At 38.0% G+C, this 26,958-nt stretch overlaps 1 protein-coding gene across 5 annotated transcripts in view; it reads left to right on the forward strand.

The window, feature by feature from the left end:
* The window catches only part of MGA (MAX dimerization protein MGA), a 166,763-nt gene that overhangs the window by 76,870 nt on the left and 62,935 nt on the right, over positions 1-26,958 (forward strand). For all 5 annotated transcript variants that reach the window (XM_039232925.1, XM_039232923.1, XM_039232926.1 and 2 more), the window contains exons 3-5: positions 21,251-22,199; positions 23,240-23,318; positions 23,432-23,527. In XM_039232925.1, coding sequence (XP_039088856.1) covers positions 21,251-22,199; positions 23,240-23,318; positions 23,432-23,527 — 1,124 coding nt within the window. The remainder of the gene's footprint in view (positions 1-21,250; positions 22,200-23,239; positions 23,319-23,431; positions 23,528-26,958) is intronic.

Here is a 26,958-nt window from a genome sequence, read left to right on the forward strand (position 1 = left end):
AGACCTCCAAATCATAAATAAAACTTGTCCAAATGAGGCACAGAAAGGATTCAGAGTAAACTTATTTACATTTATTTAAGAGTTTACTGCCCTGTAGACAGCTAATATCCACAAGTTAACTGAAAATAAGGTTTGTTAAAATAGCATGATATACTGTTGTCTTTTTCATTTGAACTTGCATTATTTATTTATTTTTTAAAGCTTATTTTGAGAGAGAGTGAGTACGGGGGGAGGGGGGAGCAGAGAAAGAGGAAGAATCTCAAGCAGGCTCTGTATTCTCAGTGCAAAGCCCAATGTGGGGCTTGAACGCACAAAACTGTGAGATTATGACCTGAGCTGAAGTTGAGTCAGATGCTGAACCGACTGAACCATCTACGTGCTCCTGAAGTTACATTACTTATTACTATTTTTTAAATCAAATACTTAATTTTTTTAGAGCAGTTTCTGGTTTACAGCAAAATTGAGAGGAAGGTGTAACCATTTCCCCTACATCCAGTGCTGCCACACATGCATTGTGTCCCCTGCTATTCACATCCAGCACAAGAATAATACATTTGTTACGGTTTATAAACCACATTGACACATAATCACCAGGAGTCCATAGATTACATTAGGGTTGGTTTTTGTTTCACTTTCTGTGAGTTTGGACAAATGTGTAATGATGTGTATCCAACATTAGAGTACATAATATAATTATATTACTATATAAGTATGTAATATATATTATAACATAATAATATAATATATAATATAATACTATATTCTAAAAGTTTTTTGTTAATCTTTTGGATTTTCTACCTAGATGATCATATCATTTGAGAACAAAGGCAGTTTTATTTCTTTTTTTAATGTTTATTTAAATAATTTTTGAGAGAGAGAGTGGGAGCCAGGGAGGGTCCAAGATAGAGGGAAACAGAATCCAAAGCAGGCTCCAGGCTCTGAGCTGTCAGCACGGAGCCTGATATGGGCTCAATCCTGAGCCGAAGTTGGATGTTTAACTGACTGAGCCACCCAGATGCCCCTAGGCAGTTTTCTTTCTTTCTCTCTAGCCAATCTATATTCCTTTTATTTCCTTTTCTTGTTTTATTGTACTAGGTAGGATTTCCAATATGATGTTGAAGATGGATGTGAGAAAAGGTATCCTTGGCTTGTTCCTGATCTTGGGAACATTTCTAGTTTCTCTTCTTTTGTAGGATATTAGCTTTAATTAAGTGTTTCACACATATTCTTAAGTTGAGGAAATTTCCTTCTATTTTTAGTTTACTGAGAGTTTTTATCATAAATGGGTGGTAGAGTTTGTCAGATGCTTTTTTTCAATTTTACTGATATGGTCATGTGATTTTTTTCCTTTTAAGTCCATTGTGATGGATTACATTAATTGATTTTCTTTTTTTTTCTTAAAAATTTTTAATGGTTGTTTATTTTTGAGAGAGAGAGTGAGCAGGGAAGGGGCAGAGAGAGATGGAGACATAGAATCCGAAGCATGCTCCAGCCTCTGAGCTGTCAGCACAGAGCCTGACGATGCGGGGCTCAAACTCATGGACCGTGAGATCATGATCCGAGCTGAAATCAGAGGCCTTAACCAACTAAGCCACTCAAGCGCCCCTACAATAATTGATTTTCAAATGTTGCATCAGCCTTGGGTACTTGGGTAATTCTTTTATATGTTATTGGATTCAGTTTGCTATTTTATTAAAGATTTTTTCAACTCCGTGAGAGATGATCTGTCATTTTCTTATAATGTCTTTGTCTGGTTTTGGTATTAGGGTAATGCTGGCCTCATAGACTGAGTTAGGAAGTATTCTCTCTACTTATTATCTTCTTACAGAGCTTTTAGAGAGTTGATGTAATTGCTTCCTTAGTTGGGAAAATTCACAAGTGAACCCATCTGGGCCTGGTGCTTTCTGTTCTGAAAGGTTATTGTTGATTCAGTTTCTTTAATAGATCTAGATCTGTTCTTGTGTGAGTTTTGGCATATTGTTGGTTTTTTTTTCCTTCCCAAGGAATTGGTCCATTTCATCTAGTTTGTCAAATTTGTGGTCAGAGTATTCCTTTATTATTTCTTGATGTCCATGGGATTTATAGTGATATTATATCCTCTGATATATTATCACATTATATATTTCTGATTATAGTAATTTGTGTCCTCTTTTTATATTTTCTTCTTTGCCTGGCTAAGGGCTTACTGATTTTATTGATCTTTTTAAAGTAGCAGTTTTTGGGGGCGCCTGGGTGGCTTAGTTGGTTGAGCGTCCGACTTTCGCTTAGGTCATGATCTCGCGGTTTGTGGGTTCGAGCCCCGCGTCGGGCTCTGTGCTGACTGCCAGCTCAGAGCCTGGAGCCTGTTTCAGAATATGAATCACACTCTCTCTGACCCTCCCCTGCTCACGCTGTCTCTCTCTCTCTCCTAGAAATAAATAAAAATATTTAAAAAAAAAAATAAATAAAGTAGCAGTTTTTGGGTATTTCTCTTCTCACAGGTCAGTTAGGCTCTGATAATAACCCAATAGATTAGGCTCTGGTTAACTAGTTTCTCTAGAGGTCAGGCCTCATTGTTAGGAACAGAGTGCTTCCCCTTACACCGCGGGGTTTCTTTTTTTCTTTTTCTTTTTTTTTTAATTTTTTTTTATTTCTAGGAGAGAGAGAGAGAGACAGCGTGAGCAGGAGGGGGTCAGAAAGAGAGGAAGTCACAGACCCTGAAATAGGCTCCAGGCTCTGAGCTGGCAGTCAGCACAGAGCCCGATGCGGGGCTCAAACCCATGAACCGTGAGATCATGACCCAAGCGAAAGTGGGACGCTTAACCGACTAAGCCACCCAGGCGCCCCGGGGTTTCTTTTTTTCATGAGACGATGTTTACTGTGAGAACCTGTTCTAGCTCCTGGAGGTAAAAATCATAAAAATGTGGGAGCCCTTCTGTGACTGAGTTCCACTGGGGTTTTTAACTTTTCATATTTGTTCACACTGAGCCTCTAGCAATTTGTCAGTTACATTCAGGTTTTTCTACCCTTGGGCTGATTCCCAGAATGGTTTTTGTCAGTCTCTGTTCTACTAAAGCCATGACCCTCTGTATTCACCTGTCTGTCTCAGTAGTTTGCCATTGTGTCTTCATCTTTCTGTGGATCCAAGAAGAGTTGATTTTTCAGTCTGTTTAGCGTTTTACTTGTTTAGGACATAGTGGCGACTTCCAAGTTTCCTAACATGTGGAACTAGAAACCAGAAACTTGCCTTATTCGGAATGTTGGAGCACAAGGTCTGCAGAAATAAATCCCAGCTCAGTACTTTTCCTTTACCTTCCCTTTTTCCCCGAATACATACATACCCAGCTAACAATTACTGTTCTCTGAGTTTGGAATCCCCATGCTCATGAGTTCCCATTGACTTGTTTATGGACAAGTCAGTGTTTGCTTTTCTTTTTCTTTTTAATTAAAAAATCTTTTTAAAAATATTTATTTTTGAGAGAGAGAGACAGAGAGATGGTGTGAGCAGGGAGGGGCAGAGAGAGGGGGAAACACAGAATCTGAAGCAGGCTCCAGGCTCTGAGCTGTCAGCACAGAGCCTGATGTTGGGCTTGAACTCACAAACTGCAAGATCATGACCTGAGCTGAAGTCGGATGCTTAACCGAGTGAGCCACCCAGGCACCCCAGTGCTTTGCTTTTTCTAAGGGTGGTTGTTAGAGTGAATGTTACTCAAGCAATTTACACGGTTTTTTCCTTTTTCTTTTTCTTCTTTCTTTCTAAATGTTTGTTTATTTTTGAGAGAGAGAGACAGAGCACGAATGGGTAGGGGCAGAGAGAGAGGGAGACACAGACTCCAAAGCAGGTGCCAGTCTCTGAGCTGTCAGCTCAGACCCTGATGTGGGGCTCGAACCCATGAGCTGTGAGATCATGACCTGAGCTGAAGTCAGGTGCTTAACACATAACCTACTGAGCCATCCCGGTGTCCCCCCTTCCTTTTTAAAAAATGTTTATTTTTGATAGAGGCAGAGAGACAGACAGAACATGAGTGTGCAAGGGGCAGAGAGAGAGAGAAGGAGACACAGAATCTGAAGCCAGTCCAGACTCTGAGCTGTGAGCATGGAGCCTGATGTGAGGCTTGAACTCATGAACCATGAGATCATGACTTGAGCCGAAGTCGATGCATAAGTGACTGAGCCACCCAGGTGCCCCAAGCTTTCTTTTTTTTTTTTCTATCGAGGGAAAGTTCTTTTCAGTTTTGCTTATCACAGTGATAGTGGTATTTTTTATAGTTGTAACTAGTGGATGCTGTCTATAATAACTGATTTTCCAGCTGCAGTGTAACCATCATAATTATCCGACACAATTAAAAATGAATTTGAACAGTTTGCCCTCAGTTCACCTTTTTTATTTAGGTAAAAAATTTTTATAGTTCATTTTTATTTATTTTGATAGAAGGAGAGAGAGAATATTAAGTAGGCTCCATTCAGCACAGAAACCATTGTGGGGCTTGATCTCATGAATGTGAGATCATCACTTCAGCTGGAATCCAGAGTCAAGAGTTGATTGCTTAACCAGCTGAGCCACCCAGGTGCTCCTAATTACTGTAATTTTTGTGGTCTGCTTTGAAAGAGAGAAGTGTGTTTCCCATCTTTGTTCCCCCCCCCCATTGTTTTGATCATTTGAGATGTCTTGAAATGTATGAATTTTAGTATCACTTTTTCTACTTCTACAGAAAAGACCATTGTGTTTTTGATAACGATTACACCGCATCTGTATGTTGCTTTGGCTGGTGTTGTTACCTTAGCAGTGTTATGTTTTCCATTCCATGGACATGGGATATCTTTCCATTTGGATCTTTTTTTTTTAACGTTTATTTTTGAAAGGCGGGGGAGGGGCAGAGAGAGACTGAGACACAGAATCCGAAGAAGGCTCCAGACTCGAAGCTGTCAGCACAGGGTTCAGTGCATGGCTTGAACCCATGAACTGTAAAATCAAGACCTGTGCAGAAAAAGTCTGATACTTAACCAATGGAGCCACACAGGCACGCCCCTGCATTTGGGTCTTTAACTTGTTTCAGCAGTACTGTATAGTTTTCAGTGTAAAAGTCTTTGTCTCCTTGGTTAAGTATATTTGTATTTTATTCTTCCTTTTTTTTTTTTTAATTTTTTTGAGAAAGAGAGCGAGTGAGCGCAGGGGATGGGCATAGAGAGGGCCACAGAGGATCCGAAGCAGGCTCTGTGCTGACTACTGACAACAGAGAGACTGATGCAGGGCTGGAACTCACTGAACTGCCAACTGAGCCACCCAGGTGCCCCTGTATTTTATTCTTTTTGATTCTCTCCCAAATAGAATGGTTTTCTTAAATTTCCTTTTTAAAAGGAAATTCCTGTGTTTTATGTTGTGTATTGCTCAGTATAAAAATATAACGCATTCTTAGATGTTGATTTTTGTATCTTTTGCTTTGCTGATTTTGTTTATTGTTTTTCTTGCTATATGTGTATTTTTTAGAGTTTTCTACATACCAGATCATGTTATCTATGACTTGAGATAGCTTTAGTTCTTTTCCAATTTGAATGTATATTATTTAATCTCTTTCTTGCCTAATTGCTGTAGCTAGAACTTCTAGTACTCTATTTAGAAGTGGTGAAAGTGGGTGCATTGTGGTTTTAATTTGCATTTTTCTAAGTTGGTAAAGTTGATCATCTTTTTATATACTTATCATTGGGATTCTTCAGGTGATCATATATGTGAGGGTCTTTTCTTGGACACCATTTTCCGCCTTTGATTAGTTTGTCTACCCTTTGGCAAAACCCATGTTGTTTTAATTGTATAGCTTTGTAATGGTAATTGCCCACCTAGGGTCCTACCCTACTCCACCTTTTAAAAAAATTAGTCATTGTCGGTTCTTACCTACTTTGATGTATTTATTATTCTGTCTTTTTATTGTAGACTGTTTATTACTTACAAATGTTGGAATGCTTTGCCCTCCAGTTTTCCCTTTGTCAGACTTTTAATTTTTAAAAAAATTTTTTTTAATGTTTTATTTGTTTCTGAGAGAGAGAGAGGAGAGAGAGAGAGAGACAGCGTGAGCAGGGGACAGTCAGAGAGAGAGGGAGACACAGAATCTGAAGACAGGCTCCAGGCTCTGAGCTGGGTGTCAGCACAGAGCCTGACACGGAGCTCGAACCCACGAACCATTAGATCATGACCTGAGCCGAAGTCGGACACTTAACTGACTGAGCCACCCAGGCACCCCCAGACTTTTGGTTTATTTTATTTATTAAAAAAAATTTTTTTAAGTTTATTTATTTGAGAGACAGAGAGAGACAGAGCACGAGCTGGGGAGGGGCAGAGAGAGAGGGAGACACAGAATCAGAAACAGGCCCCAGGCTCTGAGCGTTCGGCACAGAGCCCGACGTGGGGCTGGAACCCACGGATGCAAGATAATGACCTGAGCTGAAGTCGGATGCTTAACGCGCTGAGCCACCGAGGCGCCCCCAGACTTTTAATTTTTTAAAGTAATTGGATACTGTTACTTCTCTGTTTACTTCTTCAGTCTACTCATTGCCTTAAAATAAAAGAAAATATTAAGTAAAAGTAGTACTGCAGTTTAGTTTTGACATTAGCAATTGAGCTAGTGTTAGTTCCCACAAGTTTGAAGGCATGGTCCCCTAGAAGACTGCCCCTACTTCAGACAGCAGCTTCAAGTGGGGTCTCAACTCCAGGCTACTTGGACTTCTTAACAATTGGCTACAAATTCAGAGGTTCTCATGAACACCCTTAGGTTTACTAATTCCCTAGAATAACTCAGTAGGACTCTTGAAAGGACTGTATGACAGCAGTTTATACTAAAGGATGCAGATTAGAATCATTCTTATGAAGAGATTAGAGGGTGAGGTCTGAAAGGTCTCAAATGTAGAGCCTCCATGCCCTCTCCCCAGGAGACCTGTAGGGTGTGTTACACTCCTGGCATATTGATGTGTTCACCAATTAGGAAACTCCATTGGGTTTTGGTGTCTACTTTCTGTTAAGGTTTCAAGTAGCTGTGACTAATTAAATCATTGGCCAGGTGATTGAACGTAATCTCCAGCGCCCTTCCCCTCCCTGCAGATCAGGCTGCTTTGTAGTCCCAATCTTCTAATCACAGTGTTGGTCTTTCTAGTGACCAGCCCCCATCATGAGGCTATTTAGGATTTCTCTGTTGAGTTACCTCATTAGCGTAATCTTAGGTGTGGGCTCCTGAATGATAAAGACACTTTTTTATTACTTCTTTTTTTTTTTTTCAACAGAAAGAATAGAGCACACACACCCATGCATGGGGGAAGGCAGAGGGAGAGGGAGAGAGAAAGAATCTTAAATAGGCTCCAAGCCCAGTGAGTCTGATGTGGGATTGGGGCTCCATCCCTGGACTGCGAGATCATGACCTGAACGGAAATCAAGCTGAAAGGTTAATAACCCAGCTGAGCCACTTAGGCTTCCCTAGCAAAGACACTTCTAACACTTAGGAATTTCCAAGGGTTTTATAGAAACTCTGCTAGGAACACTGGATGAAGACCAGACAAGTTCCTCATTGTATGATGAGTCTATACACATAATTAAAAAAAATTTTTTTAGTGTTTTTATTTATTTCTGAGAGAGAGAGAGAGAGACAGCATGAGTAGGGGACAGTCAGAGAGAGGGGGAGATACAGAATATGAAACAGGTTCCAGGCTCTGAGCTGGCTGTCAGCACAGAGCCCGAAGCGGTGCTTGAACCCACGAACCATGAGATCATGACCTGAGCCAAAGTCGGATGCTTAACCTACTGAGCCACCCAGGTGCCCCTAAAAAGCTTAAATAAAACCACATGGTTAAAAATACACTCTCTTGCTTCATTCCTCTTCACCCCCTACAGTTCTTCCTAAAGGAAATTTGTTTTTTCACTTACAGCCATTTCTAGTGATATTTGTCTCTGTCTAAATCATATGCAGTGCCAACTAATTATCATATTTACATGTTATCCAATTCTTTCAGTTGTTACTTTTCCCTTGTCACTGTAGTTGTCACAAAAATAACCATTTTTAAAGTTGCATTATAAATTTTCTATATTGTTTAGCCAAATAGTATACCATAAACACATTTTCTTGTATAATTTTGTTTTTTAGTAATTGTTCTGTTTTATCTTTTCCTTAGTTTTCTATATGCCTAGTGGTAATTTTTTTACAAATTCTTCAGTTAAACTTTAAATTTCTCATTTACTTAGACACACAAATACTTTCATCTAATTAAAGTGAAATGTTTTTGTCTCCTGAATACTATCTTCAGTTGCTCTTATCTTCCTTTGCCAGTCTGAACTGGTTGTTATCCAAGACTGTGTAAAGCTTTGGGGTTTCTCTTTGCTGTCATTCTGCTGACTCTACATTTAACATTGTTTTATGTAGGTCCTCCTGTTCCCTGTATCTTAAGCTGTCGGTATTGCTTTGCATTTTCTTTTTTTTGGTCAAGTACATCTTTTCCTTCCCTTAGAATGTATGGGACATAGAACTTTAGAATATTTAAATAAAATCACTTCTGATGGAAATAGTAGCCCTCTTTCAACTTGCTTTACTTTTTTCAACCCTTAGTTTTCTCTTGCATGGTGAAAAATAACTTTGTTATGCCCTCCTGCATTATAAATTTATTTGGTTGGGTACAGAGTTCTTTGCTTGCAAACGTGTCCTCATGTTCCAGTTACCTGTTCTAGTTAGTAAGTTCTGTGCCAAGTGTAGGTCTTGAACTAACAACTGCAAGATCAAAAATCTCATACTCCAGGGACTGAGCCTGCCAGCCCCTCCCTCTCCACCTTGAGGAGTTTGATGTATTTTTGCTTCCTGGTCCTTTAAAGCTCTTGACATCTTTTGTTGATCCTTCATGCTATGAAATTTCACAGTGATGAGCTTTGGTGTGGTTCTCATTGTTGTGTTGTGTATTTTAAAATCAAATTCATGTTCTTTAGTTGTGGGAACATATTTAGTATTACTGTAAATTTTCCATCTGCTTAAGGTTTTCTGTTGGATGTTCATTCTCCTGGATTATTTTATATATTCTTTTTTCTCTGTTATTATCTTTTTGCTCTACTTTATATTAGGTTTCCTTGATTTAATTTCTGAATTACTGAGGTTTTTATTGGAGCCATCAGATTTTTATTTAAAAAATTTTTTTAAACATTTCTATTTTTAAAATTTTACTATTTTATAAAGAAAATTTTTAAGTTTATTTTTGAGAGAGGGGCAGAGTGAGTGGGGGAGGTGTAGAGAGAGGGGCACAGAATCTGAAGCAGGCTCCAGACTCTGAGCTGTTAGTAAAGAGCTGGACTTGGGACTCAGATTCAGGAACCTCAATATTGTGACCTGAGCCAAAGTTGAACACTTAACCATCTGAGCCACCCAGGAGCCCCTGATTGGTGTTTTAAAGCTTATTTATTTATTTTGAGAGAGAGAGAGAGAGAGAGAGAATATGAATCCCAAGCAGGCTCCCCACTGTCAGCACAGTGCCTCATGCGGGGTTGAACTCAAGAACTGTAGGATCATGACAGTTCTTGATCCTGAGCTGAAATCAAGAGTCAGTTGCATAACCTAGTGAATGCAAGAGCCCTAGATTTCAATTTCTTTCTTTTTTTTTTTAAGTTTATTTTGAGAGAAACAGTGTGAGTGGGAGAGGGGCAGAGAGGTGGGGTGGAGAGAGAGAATCCCAAGCAGGCTCTGCACTGCCAGCGCGGGGCTTGAACCCAGGAAGCCATAAGATCATGACCTAAGCCAAAACCAAGAGTGGGATGTTTAACCAGCTGAGTCACCCAGGCACCCCGACCTAGATTTCAGTTTCTAAGAGCTCTTTGTTTTCTTTTGCATTCTCCATTTCCTTTTATCAGTGGATTTCTTTTTTCTGTTAATCTAATCATCAGTTTCGTGGAAGGCATTATGTTATGGTTTCTTCTTAGGTGCATTGGTAGTACCTGTACGTGTTTTTATAATGGCATTTATTAAGTTAAGTAACATTATGTTGTCTTCTATACTGGTCTGTAAATTTCTTGAATGTAGTGACTGTGCTTTATTTTGGTAATAATCCCTGTGCTTAAGAAAATACAACGGCATGTTGTAGGTGCTCAGTAAATTTTGACTGAATTTTATCTATAGTACTTGAAGCTTTTTAAATGTGTTTCAGAGTGATGGGTACATGTCCTGTTTGTTTGTTGCATTGATTACGTGCTATTAAAAAAATAATCCTTTAAATTGTGCCAATTGTTGGTTCTGCTTATATTCTTGCTTAAATAATCTTTCACCTAATTTATTTGGATAGAGGCTTCTTAGAAGTATGAAATTTCAGGGTTCTTTGCAAAATCCTCTCTCCCAAGACGAATTTTCATGCATTATGCATAAAGTTTTTATTAGAAGGTAAGGAGAGGTCTTTTCTGAGAACCTTTCTTACTGAACAAGATAATTTCTCAGGAAAATGTGAAAGCAATTACTACAGTAACAGCCAACATCTAGCTTCATGAAGTTCTCAAGTACTGAAAACAAAATTCAGGTCGTGTGACTAAGTGAAAAGAAGGTACAGATTTTTTTTTTTTTTTAAACATCATGGAAGTTATCTTGAAATGTGAAAATAATGAGAACTTTGACTAAATGTGAATCCTCAATTGATAGAGAATGGCATTTCTCTGTGAATTTATTTAAAAACTGACCTAATAAGGAAAGGAAAAAGAAGGCTTGTCCTGCCTAACCTTTTAAAAAAGATGAAGGAAACTGGATTGCAAACTTATAAATTTATTAAAAAAGCCTTGAGTTGTCTCTTAAAATGGGTGGATTTTATTTCTTGTGTTTTTGATGTTAGCCATTCTGACAGGTGTGAGGTGATAACTGTATGGTTCTGATTTGCATTTCCGTGATGATTTGTGATGTTGAACATTTTATCTTGTGTCTGTCGGCCCTGTGTATGTTTTCTTTGGAAAAATGTCAGTTCCTGTTCCCTGCCCACTTTTAATTGGATTATTTATTTTTTAATGTTGACCTGTAGAAGTTCTTTATATATTTTGGGTATTAACCCCTAAGTGGGTATATTGTTTGGCACATATTTTCTCCCACTCTGTAGGCTATCTTTTTATTTCGTTGATGATTTCCTTTGTTGTGCAAAAGTTCTTTATCTTGGTGTAATTCCCGTAGTTTAATTTTGCTTTTGTTTCCCTTACCAAAGGAGATATATTAGAAAAATGTTTCTGGAGCTGATGTCAAAGAGATAACTGCCTGTGTTTGTTTTCTTCTAGCAATTTTATGGTTTCAGGTTTCACATTTAGGTCTTTATTTTGAATTTATTTTTGTGTATGGTGTAAGAAGGTGTTTTGAGGAATAAGAGTTGGTGAGGATGCGGAGAAAAAGGATCCCTTGTGCACTGTTGATGGGAATGTAATATGGTGCAGCCACTGTGGAAAACAGTATGGAGTTTGTTAAAAAAAAAAAAAAAAAAAATCATATGATCCTGGAATCTTAATGGATTTAAGCCCTCCCCCTCCCCATGAAAACACTAATTTGAAGAGATAGGGGCTATCCCCTATGTTTATTGCAGCATTACTTAACAAATAGCTAAGGTATAGAAGCAACTCAAGTGTCCATTCATAAATGAATGGATATGGATAAAGAAGATGTAAATATATACAATGGAATATTATTCAGCCATAAAAAAGAATGAAATTGTGCCATTTGCAATAACATGGATGGATCTAGAAGATATAAAGCTAAGTGAAGTAAATCAGAGAAAGACAAATATCGTATGATTTCACTCAAAAGTGGAATTTAAGAAAGAAAATTTAAGAAAAGAAAGTAGAAAAAAACCAGACTCTTAAATATAGAGAACAAACTGAAGGTTGCCATGGAGAGGTTGGTAGAGGGATGGGTAAAATAGGTGAAGATTTGAAAAAAGGTATGGATTTTGTTACATAATATATTAAACTGTTAAAAAATAGGAAAAGAAAAAGCTATTTTTCACCATTTAAGTGAAAATTTTGCAAGGAAGAAGTTCTAGCTTTCAATTTCAAGTCTAATCTTTCTTGGATAAGTTTTTGTGCATGGTGTAGGGTCAAGGCTCATATTTTTCCATGCATATATTTAGGTGCCACCATCATTTATTTGAAAAGACTTCCTCCTTTATTAATTTTTTTCCATTATTAATTTTTATTAAAACTTTTTTTTGTGGGGCGCCTGAGTGGCTCAGTTGGTTAAGCGTCCACCTTTGGCTCAGGTCTTGATCTCAGGGTTCGTGGGTTCGAGTCCTGCATCAGGCTCTGTGCTGATAGCTCAGAGCCTGGAGCCTGTTTCGGAGTCTGTGTCTCCTTCTCTCTTCCCCACCCCTGCTCACGCTCACTTGCTCTCTCTTTCATTAATGAATAAAAATTGAAAAACAAATTTTTTTGTTTATTTTTGAGAGAGAGACTGAGCACAAGTGCGGGAGGGTGAAAGAGAGAGAGAGGGAGACACTGAATCCAAAGCAGGCTCCAGGCTCTGAGCTGTCAGCAGAGCCTGACATAGGGCTAGAACTTGCAAACTGTGAGATCAAGACCTGAGCCAAAGTTGGATGTTTAACTGACTGAGCCACCCAGACATCCCATGAAAATACTACTTTCTCCCTTATAACATGTTTTGAAAAATCAGATGACCATATATATATATATAGGTGGATCTACTTTTGGACTGAATTTGTTCCATTTATTTGTCTGTTCTTTTGTCAGTACCATTCGGTTTTGATGACATTGAATATAATCTGTGAATCCTTCTGCTTCTCAAGAGATGCAGTTGTATATACAAATATACAGTATTTGTATACTGATCTTGTATCTGATTACATTGCTGAATTCACTTAATAGTTTGTAATTCCTTTGGATTTGGATATAGACAGTTTGTGTTGTAAGGGTGGAAGTGGTATACCAGCCTTGTATTCATGGAATAAATATTACTGGGTCATAATAACATCCTTTTTAATATTGTCATAATGAATTTGCTGATAATTTGTTGAGGGTTTTTACACCTAAATTCATGAAGGATAGTTCTAGTTTTTTTTTTTTTTTTTCCTCTGATGTGTTGGTTTCAGAGTTATGCTTTCTATATAAAACAAATTGTAGGGGCTCATGGGTGACTCAGTCAAGTGTCTGACTCTTGGTGTCAGCTCAGGTCATGATCTTACAGTCTTGTGATATCAAGCCCCGTATGGGGCTCTGCGCTAACAGTGCGGAGCTTGGCTTGGGATTCTCTTTCTCTCTCTCTCTCTCTGCCCCTCTCCTACTTGAGCTATTTCTATCTCTCAAAAATAAATATATAAACTTGAAAAAAAAGACAAATTGTAACCTGTTGCATTCTCCCAGGTTTGTGTAAGAGTATTCTTTATTGATTATGTGTTTGATAGATTTCATCAGGGAAGCTGTGGAGGTTTTTTTTTTGGCAAGTTTCCCATTTTTCTGTTTTCGGTTTCATTGATTCCCTCCGCTCCCATTTTTATTTACTTCTTTCTACTTGCTTTTGATTTAATTTGCCTATGTTAGGACAGGAGTTAGCTGATTAAGACCTCACCTTGAGAATCATACCTAGCCTGCCATTTGTTTTGTATGGTCTGCAAACTAAGGATGATTTTTATATTTCTAGATAGGGAAAAAGAGTAAAAAGAGTAATATTTTGTCACCTGTGAAAATCAAATGGAATTCAAATTATGATGTCTATTTTTTTGGAATACAGTTATGTTTACTTGTTTATGTATTGTCTGTGTTGCTTTTATGTCACAGTAGCAGAGTTGAATAGTTGTAATAGAGATTGTATGGACCTCAAAGCTTAACATTTTTACTCTCTAGCACTTCACAAAAAAGTTTATCAACTCCAGACTACTAAAATTGACTTTAGACCTTTTATTTAAAGCTATAAAATTTCCTCTGAACATTGTTTTAGGTACCTTCTGCAAATTTTGATATGTTGTATTGATAAGTAGTATTGATTTATAGCTTGATTCTATTGTTAGAGGACATGTGACTTAAGACCTTTGAAATATACATTTATCATATCTTTGCTTTATTGTCTAGCATATGGTTAGTTTGGATTAATACTAAGTGAACTCTTGGGTGCCTGAGTGGCTCAGTTGTTTGAGAGTCTGACTTCGGCTCAGGTCATAATCTCGTGGTTCGTGAGTTCGAGCTCCGTGGTGGGCTCTGTGCTGACAGCTCAGAGCCTAGAGCTTGCTTAGGGTTCTGTGTCTCCCTCGTCTCTGGCCTGACCGGCTCGCACTCTGTCTCTCTCTCAAGAATAAAATAAACATTAAAAAAAAAAATACTAAGTGTACTCTTGGGGCGCCTTGGGTGGCTAAGTCGGTTAAGTGTCGCACTTTGGCTCATGTCATGATCTCGTGGTTCAGGAGTTTGAGCCCCATGTCAGGCTCTGTGCTGACAGCTCAGTGCCTGGAGTCTGCTTCAGATTCTCTGTCTGCCTCTCTCTGCCACTCCCCTGCTCGCACTCTCTCTCTTTCTGTCAAAAATAAACATTATAAAATAAAAAATAATTGCTTGAAAATTCATTTATTCCACATTTGTTGGATGTAGTATTTGGTAGTTTTCTCAGATAAGTATGACAGTATGGTTCATTTCTTTTTTCTCCTTAATTGTTTATTTGTCTGTATGTCCTATTAGTTACCGAGAAAGGTATGTTAAAATCTCCCACTGAAGTCCTGTACTTGTCTTTTTTTGTTTTAAGTACTATAAATCTTTGCTTCAGGTATCTTGAAGCTGTACAATAAGGTATATGTACTTTTAGGATTCTTTTGGATGAATTGAATCCATAAAACTTTTACAAGGTCCCTCTTTATCTTTGATGATACTTTTTTTTTTTAATTATTATTTTTTTTAATGTTTTATTTATTTTTAGGAGAGAGAGAGAGAGAGACAGCGTGAGCAGGGGAGGGTCAGAGAGAGAGGGAGTCACAGACTGAAACAGGCTCCAGGCTCTGAGCTGGCAGTCAGCACAGAGCCCGACGCGGGGCTCGAACCCACGAACCGCGAGATCATGACCTAAGCGAAAGTCGGACGCTTAACCGACTAAGGCCACCCAGGCGCCCCTGATGATACTTATTTTTAAAGTCTATTTTGTTGGATGTTATTGAGCCACATTGGCTTTCTGATTTTGTTTACATGGCTTTATCTTTTCCCTTCGTTCACTTTGAATCTGTCTCTGTTCTTAGATTTAAATTGTGAGTGTGTGTGTGTATGTGTGTTTTTAAACAGCTTATACTTGGAACTTTTTTTTGTTCACTGTTAAAATCTTTTGACTTTTATTTGGGGTAGTTCATTTACATTAATTTTTATCACTGATATGGCTAGTTTTTATGTATTACATCTTGATAATACCTTTTGTTTTTAAAAGTGGTTTTATTAGTCTGCTCAGGTTGACTAATGGCTTAAACAATGAAAATTAATTTTCCACCAGTTTTGGAGGCTGGAAAGTCTAAGAGAATGGTTTGGCAGGGTTCTGTTTTCTTTTGAAAGCTCTCATCCTGGCTTGATGAGACCTCAGCTTTATGACCTCATTTGACTATAATTACATCTTCAAGATTCTCTGTGTACAATGACATTGGGGATTAGAACTTTAACATATGAATTTGGGAGGGACACAGTTCAGTGCATTGCAGTGTTTGTAAAGATTATAATGTGCATTCTAATTTTAAAAGAATTCAGTTGATTGTAACAGGACTTGAAAGAGCTCATTATAAGGGTAGTTCTTATAGTTTATGTGTTTGTATATAGGTTATAAACTCCCCAAACACTGTTACTTTATTTGCTTTAAACAGTCAGTAGTCATTTAAAGAAAAACAAGAAAAAGTGTTTTATATTTACTTATTTATTTTTCATTCATTCTTGGATCCATTTTCATATTGGTTCATTTCCTGTCCCTTCAAACAACTTCCGTTAGTGTATATTTTTAACTTTCTAAAAATTTAGATTAACTGCCTTAAAATTCTATTTATTTCTTTTTTTAATTAGAGCTTGAGCTGGGGAGAGGGACGGGGTGTGGGGGGAGGAGGGGGGTGGGAGAGAGAGAGAGAGAGAGAGAGAGAGAGAGAATTTCAAGCAGGTGCCACCCTCAGCATGGAGCCTGACATGGGGCTTGTCCCAGGACCCTGGGATCATGACCTTTGTCGAAATCCAGAGTTGGACTTGGACGCTCAACCTTAAAAGTCACCTGGGTGCCCTAACATTTACCCTTTTAAAGTGTACAGTTTAATGGTTTTAGTATACTCAATAAAATAGTACAGCCATGACCACAGACGTTTTTGGGACATTTTCATCACCCCAAAAAGAAACTCCTTGCCCTCTTTTAGTCATCACACCCCATTTTCTCATCCTCTCTTCAACCCCACCCCATCCACACACAGCTGTCAGTCTCTGTTTTGTCTATTTTGACATTCATTTAAGTGGAATTATGTAATATGTGTGGCCTTTGATTTAGCATAACATTTTGAAGGTTCATCCATGTTGTAGTGTGTATCTGTCCTCATTTATTTCTGAATGATAATTTTGTATGGGCATGGCCCATTTTACGTATTCATTCTTCAGCTCGTACACATTAAAGTTATTTCCTTTTTTTATTTTATTTTTTAGTTAATTTTTAAGTATTTTTATTTTTATTAAAAATTGTAAGTTTATTTATTTTGACAGAGATGGGGGGATGCAGTGAGAGAGGGAGAGAGAATCCCAAGGAGAGGCTCTGTGCTATCAGGGCAGAGCTCAGTTTGGGACTTGAACTCATGAACAGTGAGTGCTTAACCAACTGAGCCACCCAGGTGCCCCCTGTTTTTAGCTACTGTGAATATGTAAGCCCATTCTTTTCCCACGGTTTTAATACCCTGGGCACTTGAAAACCATTTGATATAAATGCAGCTGTTTATTACTAGACTTTGAATTATGTTCATTTGAGCTTTATGTTTAGCCTTATGCCAGTATCATCACACTGTTAATGTTTATTATAGCTTTAATAGTGAGTTTTGAAATTGAGGAATAAAAGTTTTAGAGAACTTTGTTCATATTGTCAAGATTTTGGGTTTATTTTGAGATTCTTGCATTTTTATGTGAAGTGTAAGGTCAGCTTTTGAATTTTTATAGAAGTCTTTGATAAGAATTGGTTGAATCTGTAGATCACCTTGAGGAGTATTGCTTTTGTACCCATATTAAGTCTTCTAGTACATAAGTAGGGTATTTTTAATTTAAATTGTCTTTTAATTTTTTCCAAAAGTCTTTAGTTTTCTTTGTACAGGACTTCTACTTTTTGGTTCAGTTTATTTCTAAGTATTTTAATCTTGTTGCTTATATTGTAAATGGAAGTGGAATTTTTTTCCTTTTGCATTTTTGATACTTCTTTCTCATTTGTAGAAATAATATGTGTGTGTGTGTGTGTGTATTAATCTTGGATCTTGTAGTCTTGGCTAAACTCATTTAATTAGTAGTTTTTTAGTGGTTTTCTTAGTATTTTCTACATACAAGATAATGTCATTTTTGACATTTAGTTTTTTAGTGGTTTTCTTAGTATTTTCTACATACAAGATAATGTCATTTTTGAATAGAGAATTTCACTTTTTCCTTCTCAGTTTGGCTATTTTTATTTCTGTTTTCTTTCCTGATCACCCTGGTGGAGACCTCTAGCACAATTGAGTGTAAGGTGTGAGAGCTAACTAACATCTTTATTTTGTTTCTGACCCTAGGAGGCAGTAATTCTTGTATAGTTTGACTTCTTTTAGCTGTTAGAAAATATCTTTATCTTTGAAGGTTTCTTTTGGTGGATATAGAACATTAGGTTGATTCTTTCAGTAGTTTATGATGGGTATCAGTCTGTTATTTTCTGGCTTACATTGTTTTTGGTGAATAGTTTGTTTTACTGTTTTTTCCCTACCATAATGTGTCTTTTTTCATCTGATGTTTATAAGGTTTTTCTCTTGACTTAATTTTTGGTAGCCTCCTCATTATGTTCCTAGTATGAGTTTCTTTGTATTTATTCTTCTTGGCGTTGGCTGTGCTTCTTGGATCTGTGGGTTAAAATCTTTCACTTTTGGAATATTTTTCTTTTTTCTCTCCAGATGTTTTCCTTTATACCTTTTAGGAAGTGCAATTAGAGTATGTTAGGTCATTTGACGTTATCCCATAGATTTTTGACACCCCCCCCCCTTTTTTTTGGTATCCTTCAGCCTATGTTTTTTAAAGTTTATTTAATTTTTTCTTTTTTCTTTTTTTTTTTGAGAGAGAGGGATAGAGACAGCATGAGCAGGGGAGGGTCAGAGAGAGAGGGAGTCACAGAATCCGAAGACAGGCTCCAGGCTCTGAGCTATCAGCACAGAGCCTGACGTGGGACTTGAACCCACAAATTGTGAGATCATGACCTGAGCTGAAGTTGGACGTTTTTTAACCAACTGAGCCACCCAGGTGCCCATAAAGTTTATTTAATTTTTTTGAGAGAGGAGCAGGGGTGGGGCAGACAGAGAAGGAGACAGAATTCCAAGACAGGCTCTGTGGTGTCAGCCCAGAGCTGGATATATGGCTTGAACTCACAAACTGTGAGATCATGACCTGAGCCGAAATCAAGAGTCAGATGTTTAACGCACTCTACCACCCACCTAGGTGCCCCTAGGTGATTTGCTTAATAAATTATAGCTCATTCAGGTTTCAGATGTGTCAAGGGTAGGATTGTACTCCTCTCTGTGATAGGAACTTGGAGTCTAAGTGCTGGGAAACTGTAGGTTCTCAGTTGTCAGGCCAGCTTCTTGTATCCCCTCTTCTTATTCTGTGGGAGGGCTCTTGGGGGTGACTGGTAGGAGTGAGCACTAGTTTTCTGTTTGGGCTTCCCTAGATTCTAGTTTGCCCATTCTCAGGCATTGAAAGTTTGGGTGATTTCTCTGTGTTTGACTAAAGATCCTTTGTCTATCACTGCTTTATTTCTTCCTTCATCTGTGCTTCAGGCAATGTAAATAGTACTCAGGGTTGAAAGCAGTAGTAATCTGTGGTCACCTAGAGAAGGCTGGTCCCTCTCTCGAATTCAGTTTATTTGCGTTTGTTTGTGACTAGAGGTCTTCATGGCCATTGAAGAAGAAAGGTTTTCTTTCTTAATTAATTTTTAATGTTTACTTATTTTTGAGAGAGAGAAAGAGAGACAGGTCACAAGCAGGGGACGGGCAGAGAGAGAGAGAGACACAGAATCTGAAGCAGACTCTAGGCTCTGAGCAGTCAGCACAGAGCCCTGCGTGGGGCACCAACCCACAAACTGTGAGATTATAATCACCAACCCACAAACTGTGAGATTATAATCTGAGCTGAAGTCAAATGCTTAACCGACTGAGCCACCCAGGTGCCCTGAAAAGTTTTTTTGTTTTTTTGTTTTTAAATTTATCTGGTGTTTTCTAATTGTTAGGACACAAGTGATTATCTTTGTAATCTTCCACATTCTCACTGGAAGTGGAAGTCCTCCACTGGAAGATTTTGGAGTAAGGTCAAGATCTTAAGTTGTGCAAGAAATGAGTAACTGTACATTGTTGTTATGCTTGCTTGTGTGTATTTCAAATAAATGAAAAATTTTACCAAGATAAGTAACTCTAATTGGGTTAATGAGTAGTTTAACATGTCTTCAAGATACATTAGTGCAATTTGTATGTTTTCAGTGGGTTATTGGGAGGAGAAGACTAAAAAGATGATTTTTTTGGATGAATTATAAACACTGAATTTACCTGGGTCATATGTACTTGACTTAAACTACCCTAACCTTATATTTAGGAAGAATTAATATTTGATTCATTACATCGAAAGTGAGTTTTTCTGTTTCAAAGTTGAAAATAACTTGGCAACAGCGTGATTATACGAAGTATAAACTATTGGCTTGTACATTGTTAAATGGTTAAACTTCTGTCTTAGGTTTTTAAAAAATATTTTATAAGTTATCTCTACACCCAACATGATGCTTGAGCTTACAACCCCAAGATGAAGAGTCATATGCTCTACCAGCTGAGCCAGCTAAGCTCCCCGTTATGTTTTATGTTTAATGAATTTTATCTCAGAACAAGTCAAGCAGTTTGAAAGTACTTTCTTATTTGTTAGAAATTGTTTTTGTTTTTTAAATTTTTTAATGTTTTGTTTAATTCTGAGAGACAGCGTGAAAAGGGGAGGGTCAGAGAGAGAGGGAGAGACAGAATCCGAAACAGGCTCCAGGCCTTGAGCTAGCTGTCAGCACAGAGCCCAATGCGGGGCTAGAACCCACGAACCGTAGGATCATGACCTGACCCGAAGTTGGCTGTCCAACCGACTGAGCCATCCAGGCGCCCCTGGATGTTTTTAAGACTGCAAGAGTGCCAGTGGAGGGGTAGGGAGGAACAGAGGGAGAGTTAGAGAATCTTAAGCAGGTACCACACCCAGCACAGAGCCTCATGTAGGACTTGATCTCACAACCCTGAGATGATGACATGAGCTGAAGTCAGGAGTTGGCTGCTCAGTGGACTAGGCCACCCAGGTGCCCCATATGGCAATTTTTTTTTAATGTTTTATTTTTGAGAGAGAGAGAGACAGAGACAGCATGAGCAGGGGAGGGTCAGAGAGAGAGGAAGACACAGAATCCGAAGCCAGGCTCCAGGCTCTTGAGCTAGCTGTTAGCACAGAGCCTGACATGGGGCTCAAACCCACGAACCATGAGATCATGACCTGAGCCAAAGTCAGATGCTTAATTATCTGAGCCACCCAGGTGCCCTGGCAAATTTTTTTGTTTATTTATTTTGAGAGGGAGAGTGTGTACATGTGCACGGGCGGGGGGGAGGGGCAGAGAGAGAGGGAGAGAGAATCTCAGGTAGGCTTCTCACTGTCAGTGCAGAGCCTAATGCTAAGCTTGAACTCACGAACCATGAGATTATGACCTGAGCCAAAGTTGGACATTTAATTCTAGAGCTTGATTTTGGGTCAATGCCAGCTGACTTTCAAAATTGAGTTTAGTTGACAAATCCTATTAGTAAAATAAGTGTTATATCTGACTTTTGATTTAGTGATTAGAGGGTTACTTGTTAAACATTTACTCTTGACTTTATATATTTTTTATGAGAAACTGATGAAAGTTGTAAAAGTATGATGGTAGTAAACTGCTTTTGAGAATCTTATTAAATTATACAGTGTTCTGTTTTGGAGAATGGCTCATAAAATCTGGTGTTTTACTTGGTTTCCAATAGTCTTTCTTTTTTACTCCTGAGTCTTACTGATAATTTTGCCCTTTTTAACCTCTCTCCCCTGTCTCTTCAGTCTTGTTGCAAACAGTTTTGAAGACAGCTCCCATGTAACATCACCATTAGACCCGGATGGAAACTTCAATGTTGTTATTAAAGAGGAGCCTGTAGATGATTATGAATATGAACTTGCTGAGTGCCCAGAAGGGGTAACTGTAAAACAAGAAGAGACAGATGAAGAAACAGATGTATATTCAAACAGTGATGATGATCCTATACTAGAGAAACAGCTAAAGAGACACAATAAAGTTGATAACCTAGAAGCTGACCATCAGTCTTCTAAATGGCTACCAAATAGCCCATCAGGTGTTGCTCAAGCTAAAATGTTCAAGTTAGATGCTGGAAAGATGCCAGTAGTCTATCTGGAACCCTGTGCTGTCACTAAAACCACAGTGAAGATTTCTGAGCTCCCTGATAACATACTTTCCACATCTCGAAAAGAGAAATCTTCTATATTGACAGAATTAGACTATTTGCCTACGTACATTGAAAATTCCAATGAGACTGGCTTCTGCTTAGGCAAGGAATCAGAAAATGGACTTAGAAAACATTCACCAGAACTCGGAGTGGTACAGAAATATCCCTTACTTAAAGAGCCTCAGTGGAAATATCCTGAGATAACGGATTGCACTGACACAGAAAGGATACCTGACAGTTCAAAGAATTCAGCTGGGGACTCATTTTTAGGAAAAGAGGACTTGGGCAGAAGGAGAACAACTATGCTTAAGATTTCAACAGCCACCAAGGTTGTGAATGCGAATCAGAATGCCCCTTCGAATATCTCTGGAAAAAGAGGAAGGCCACGAAAATTGAAACTCTCTAAGGCAGGGCGACCACCTAAAAACACAGGAAAATCTTTAACTTCTACAAAGACCACTTCTATGGGTCCTGGGATTGCCTTTCCAGATGTGAAGCCTGATCTGGAAGATGTGGATGGTGTTCTTTTTGTTTCCTTTGAATCAAAGGTAAGATCATTTTCAGCATTCCTTCTAAGGTCAAATAGTGATTCTTGAATTGTATACTAGTTGATAAATAACTTAGAATCCAGTTCTTTTAAATTTTTTTTTTTTTAATGTTTTATTTATTTCTAGGAGAGAGAGAGAGAGAGACAGCGTGAGCAGGGGAGGGTCAGAGAGAGAGGGAGTCACAGACTGAAACAGGCTCCAGGCTCTGAGCTGGCAGTCAGCACAGAGCCCGACGCGGGGCTCGAACCCACGAACTGCGAGATCATGACCTAAGCGAAAGTCGGACGCTTAACCGACTAAGCCACCCAGGCGCCCCAGAATCCAGTTCTTTTAAATGCAGCTGTTATGTGAGAGTATATGTGTGGGGAGGGGAGTATCTCCAAAATGTTCGGTTTAATTACCAGGCACCACTTAAGATAATTTTGTTTGAATGGACTTAAGTAATTATGTATACTTTGATCTCACTTTTTAATGTTTATACTGTGTTTAGCTGGAATTTTAAAAAACATTGGGTCCTTGTGGAATTTACATTATTATGGCCTTTAAAAAAGGCATAAATACATGAAAAGTTGTCTAAATGTTTTGGGATACTCCATCCTCTGATTTTCATCAACAATAGCAGAGTACCACTGGAGAACTAAATGTGGTCTTAATAAATTCTGTTGTCTCACACATGGATGGTTTCTTTATTTTACTCCCAACTCTTCAACTAGATTTTTCTTTTAGGTCTTTGTAGAAGCCTGGTATTTATAAATTGGCTACAGAGATGTTGAATTTGCTTTAGTTGGTCTTTCCCACTTGTTGATTGCTGAGTATGCAATCTTTATATAAACTCTAGGAATAATCAGTACATAAATTGGCATAAACGTCAGTTTATGGCGGTTGAGCATATTCACATTTTTTGCTCTCTTTTTTTCCTTCTGATCATTTAGTGCTGTTAATGTAGAACATTTAGAAATTTCCAAAAGTATAAAAAAATATTCCTGGTTTACTTCTAAGTGTTTAGAAATGATATGAACTTTTTCTTATTTTAAATATAGGAAGCTCTTGACATTCATGCAGTTGATGGCACAACTGAAGAACCGTGTAGTCTTCAGGCATCAACCACAAATGATCCAGGTATATATAATAGTGTCAAAGGAGAGATACTTCTGATTTGGCTCTAGAAATGAAAGATATAGTATTCTGTAATATATAGTAACTTATCTTGTCATTGTTTGTTTTCTGAGTAGGTTGCAGAGCAAGAATTTCCCAGTTGGAAAAGGAATTGATAGAAGATTTGAAGGCCTTGCGGCACAAGCAGGTGATACATCCTGGTCTTCAAGAAGGTAATATTGTCTAAAAAATACATATAAGCCCACTTTCAATTTTGTTCTCTCCTTTCTCTCTTTCCCCTCTTCTTCTTTACCTTTTCTCCTTCCCCTTTTTTCCTCCTCTCCCCCATCCTTGATTTCATTCTTTTAGTGCCTCTGTCAGCTTGTATATTTCTCTGATTCTTCCTCTTAATTTAAGAACATGTCAGTATGTTTTTTATCCTAACAAAAATCTTTCCAACTCTGAAGATACTGTCTTTGTGAAGCACATTCTTATGCATTTAAAAAAATGTATCATGGTAAGAAAGTGGTGTTTTCTCTTTCTTATAACTTAATATTTTCTTTCCTCTTTTTCATTTGTAAATTTTAGTTTATGTGTGTTTTCTTTTGAGGGGAGGGTTCTACTTATATACTTAGTAATATGTTTAAGTGTGTAAATAATATACTTTCTCATTGTGTGGTTGTAAACATATTTTGTGTATTTTATGTACTGCCAAGGGCTTTAAAATTTTTACTGTTATCTCTATTTTGTTGTAATAAATTGTCTTAGCTTTTAGTACTTTGCTTAATCCTGTATTTCAATAATGAAATCTACTACAGTCCCCCCCCCCCCACCCTTATATGCAGGCTCTCTTTCCATGGTTTCACTTACTAGAAGCAGATGATCCTCCTTTTGATGTATTGTCAGAAGGTCATTAGTAGCATAATGCTATGTTATGACACCTATCTCATTTCATTTTATCATATAAGCATTTTATCATTGCGCATCATCACAAGAATGTTGAGCACAGTATATTTTAAGACCATATTCGCAGAACTTTTATTACAGTTAATTGTTATAATTGTTCTATTTTATTCTTGTTTTTTCTTACTGTCCCTAATTTATAAATTAAACTTTATCTTAGTTGTGCATATATAGGAAAAAACATCGTGTGTGTATGTGTGGTTAGGATTTAGTACTATCTGTGGTTTCAGGCATCCCCTGCGGGGGTCTTAGAATGTATTCCCTGTGGATTAGGAGGGACTACTGTGTACTTACTACCAGCATAGTAATTCTGACTCTGACTTTCCATTTACACTATAAATGGAAGATGTAAGCTGTGCCTCAGTTTTTAAGTTGGTTGTATATCTGATTTTAGGTGTGGTTCGTGGAGTAGTTTATTCAGTTTTTGACTATTAGTTTTCCTTTCAAAGGAGTGTCTAATTGATTTACATTATATAGGAGATCATTTATATCAGAGTCTAAGCATTACATGGTAACAAAATGATTTATGAAATGATCATCCAATTTGTAAATTAGTTGGAAATACTTGAAAAACTTCTGCTTTAATATGAGACTCCTTGTGACAGTGTGATCTTAAAGTGTGCCAATCTCAATCCAAGTGATAAGGACTAAGCACTGTGGGTTTTAATGGACAGTTACAGTCAAATCAGTCTTCTTGGTAAATAACATTTACTATAATTTATTGTCAGCTTTCATATATTTTTTAAAAGTTTATTGATTTTGAGAGAGACAGTACGAGTAGGGGAGGGGCAGAGAGAGGGATACAGAGGATCTGAAGTGGGGTCTATCCTAACAGCAGAGATGCAGGGCTCAATCCTATGAACTGTGAGATCATGACCTGAGCCAAAGTCGGCTGCTTAACCAACTGAGCCATCCAGGCGCCCCTATTGTCCATTTTCATTTCCGCTCTTTTATTTAAATAATATATATATTTTTAAAATATTTTTATTTATTTCTAGGAGAGAGAGAGAGAGAGACAGTGTGAGCAGGGGAGGGTCAGAGAGAGAGGGAGATACAGACTCTGAAATAAGGCTCCAGGCTCTGAGCTGGCAGTTGGCACAGAGCCCGACGCGGGGCCCGAATCCACGAACCGGGAGATCATGACCTAAGCGAAAGTCGGACGCTTAACCGACTAAGCCACCCAGGCGCCCCTATTTAAATAATATTTTAAATCTCTCTCAGTTAATTTATCATTTATCTTTTTTCTCTCTTCACTTCCATTTTGTTGTTGTTAGTTGTGTACTCTGATAATGTATAAATATCTGTTAACCTAATCCCTACCTTTGTTTTAGTCTTAGTGCTAGAGGTAAATATATTCAGTGCTACCTGCTGGTCTTTGCTCTGGTTTGTTGGCCTGTGATTACCTGGCTGGTTAAGACTTGAGTTTGTTTTTTTCCTTCTCACATACATTGTAGTCAGATCTAATTTTCGTATGTGATGGAGGTTCAGAGTCAAGTTCTCCTGGAAACTAAACAGGTTAACCAAATGAAATTGGCCTAATTTTGTGGATGTGGTTGGACTGTGGCAGGCTGGAGCACAGGTGCCTGTGCTTTTAAAGGGGCAGCCCGATCTGTAGATTGTTGTCACATGGGAAAGTTGGCCCATTGTTTTCAGAAGTTATCATTGTTCAGTAGAGACTAAAGTCAGCTTATTTATATAATGATGCTCAATTTCTAAGTGGTAGAAGCTGATTTAATTTTTTTTCAGTACAAGCTCTAAATACTGAGCTAAACAAAACGTGGGTGGGCCATCAGTTGTCACCTGTTACACAGATTCTGCATGTGGTGTCATGTTCAAGTTTTTACTTAATCCTCATGTTGTTATAATTAATTAAACTGTATTTTTTTTAATAATTAAAAACAATTTTTAAGTTTACCTGAGAGAGAGCAGGTGCAAGAGAGAGTGGGGAGGAGGCAGACAGGGAAAGAGGACATCCCAAGCAGGCTCTGCACTCTCCCTACAGAGCCCGACTTGGCGCCAGGTCCCACAAACTGTAAAATCATGACTTGAGCTGAAATCAGAGGTGGAACATGTAACTGACTGAGCCACTCAGGCACCACTCAAGTGTATTTATTTTTTTAGAACTGTTAAATCTGTAATCCATATGATTATGGAATCCAATTCATAAGGTGTGAGATAGAGATCTATTTTGGATTTTTTTTCACTATTGTATTTTGGCAGATATCCCCTGATTCCTCCTCCTTTGCTTCTTAAGACTTAGAATTTGGAGAAATGGCACCCTCTTACACTGTTGGTGGGAATGTAAACTGGTGCAGCCCCTCTGGAAAACAGTGTGGAGGTTCCTCAAAAAATTAACAATAGAACTCCCCTATGACCCAGCAATAGCACTGCTAGGAATTTACCCAAGGAATACAGGAGTGCTGATGCATAGGGGCATATGTACCCCAGTGTTCATAGCAGCACTCTCAACAATAGCCAAATCATGGAAAGAGCCTAAGTGTTCATCAATTGACGAATGGATCAAGAAGATGTGGTTTATCTATACAATGAAATACTACCTGGCAATGAGAAAGAAAGAATGAAATCTGGCCATGTGTATAGCAACATGGATGGAACTTGAGGGTGGTATACTGAACAAAATAAGTCAGGGAGAGAAGCACAGATACCGTATGTTTTAACATATAGGTGGATCAGGAGGAAC

Source organism: Hyaena hyaena, unplaced genomic scaffold (genome assembly GCF_003009895.1).
Source record: "Hyaena hyaena isolate Hyena2069 unplaced genomic scaffold, ASM300989v1 scaffold_70, whole genome shotgun sequence".
Classification (NCBI taxonomy): Eukaryota; Metazoa; Chordata; class Mammalia; order Carnivora; family Hyaenidae; genus Hyaena; species Hyaena hyaena.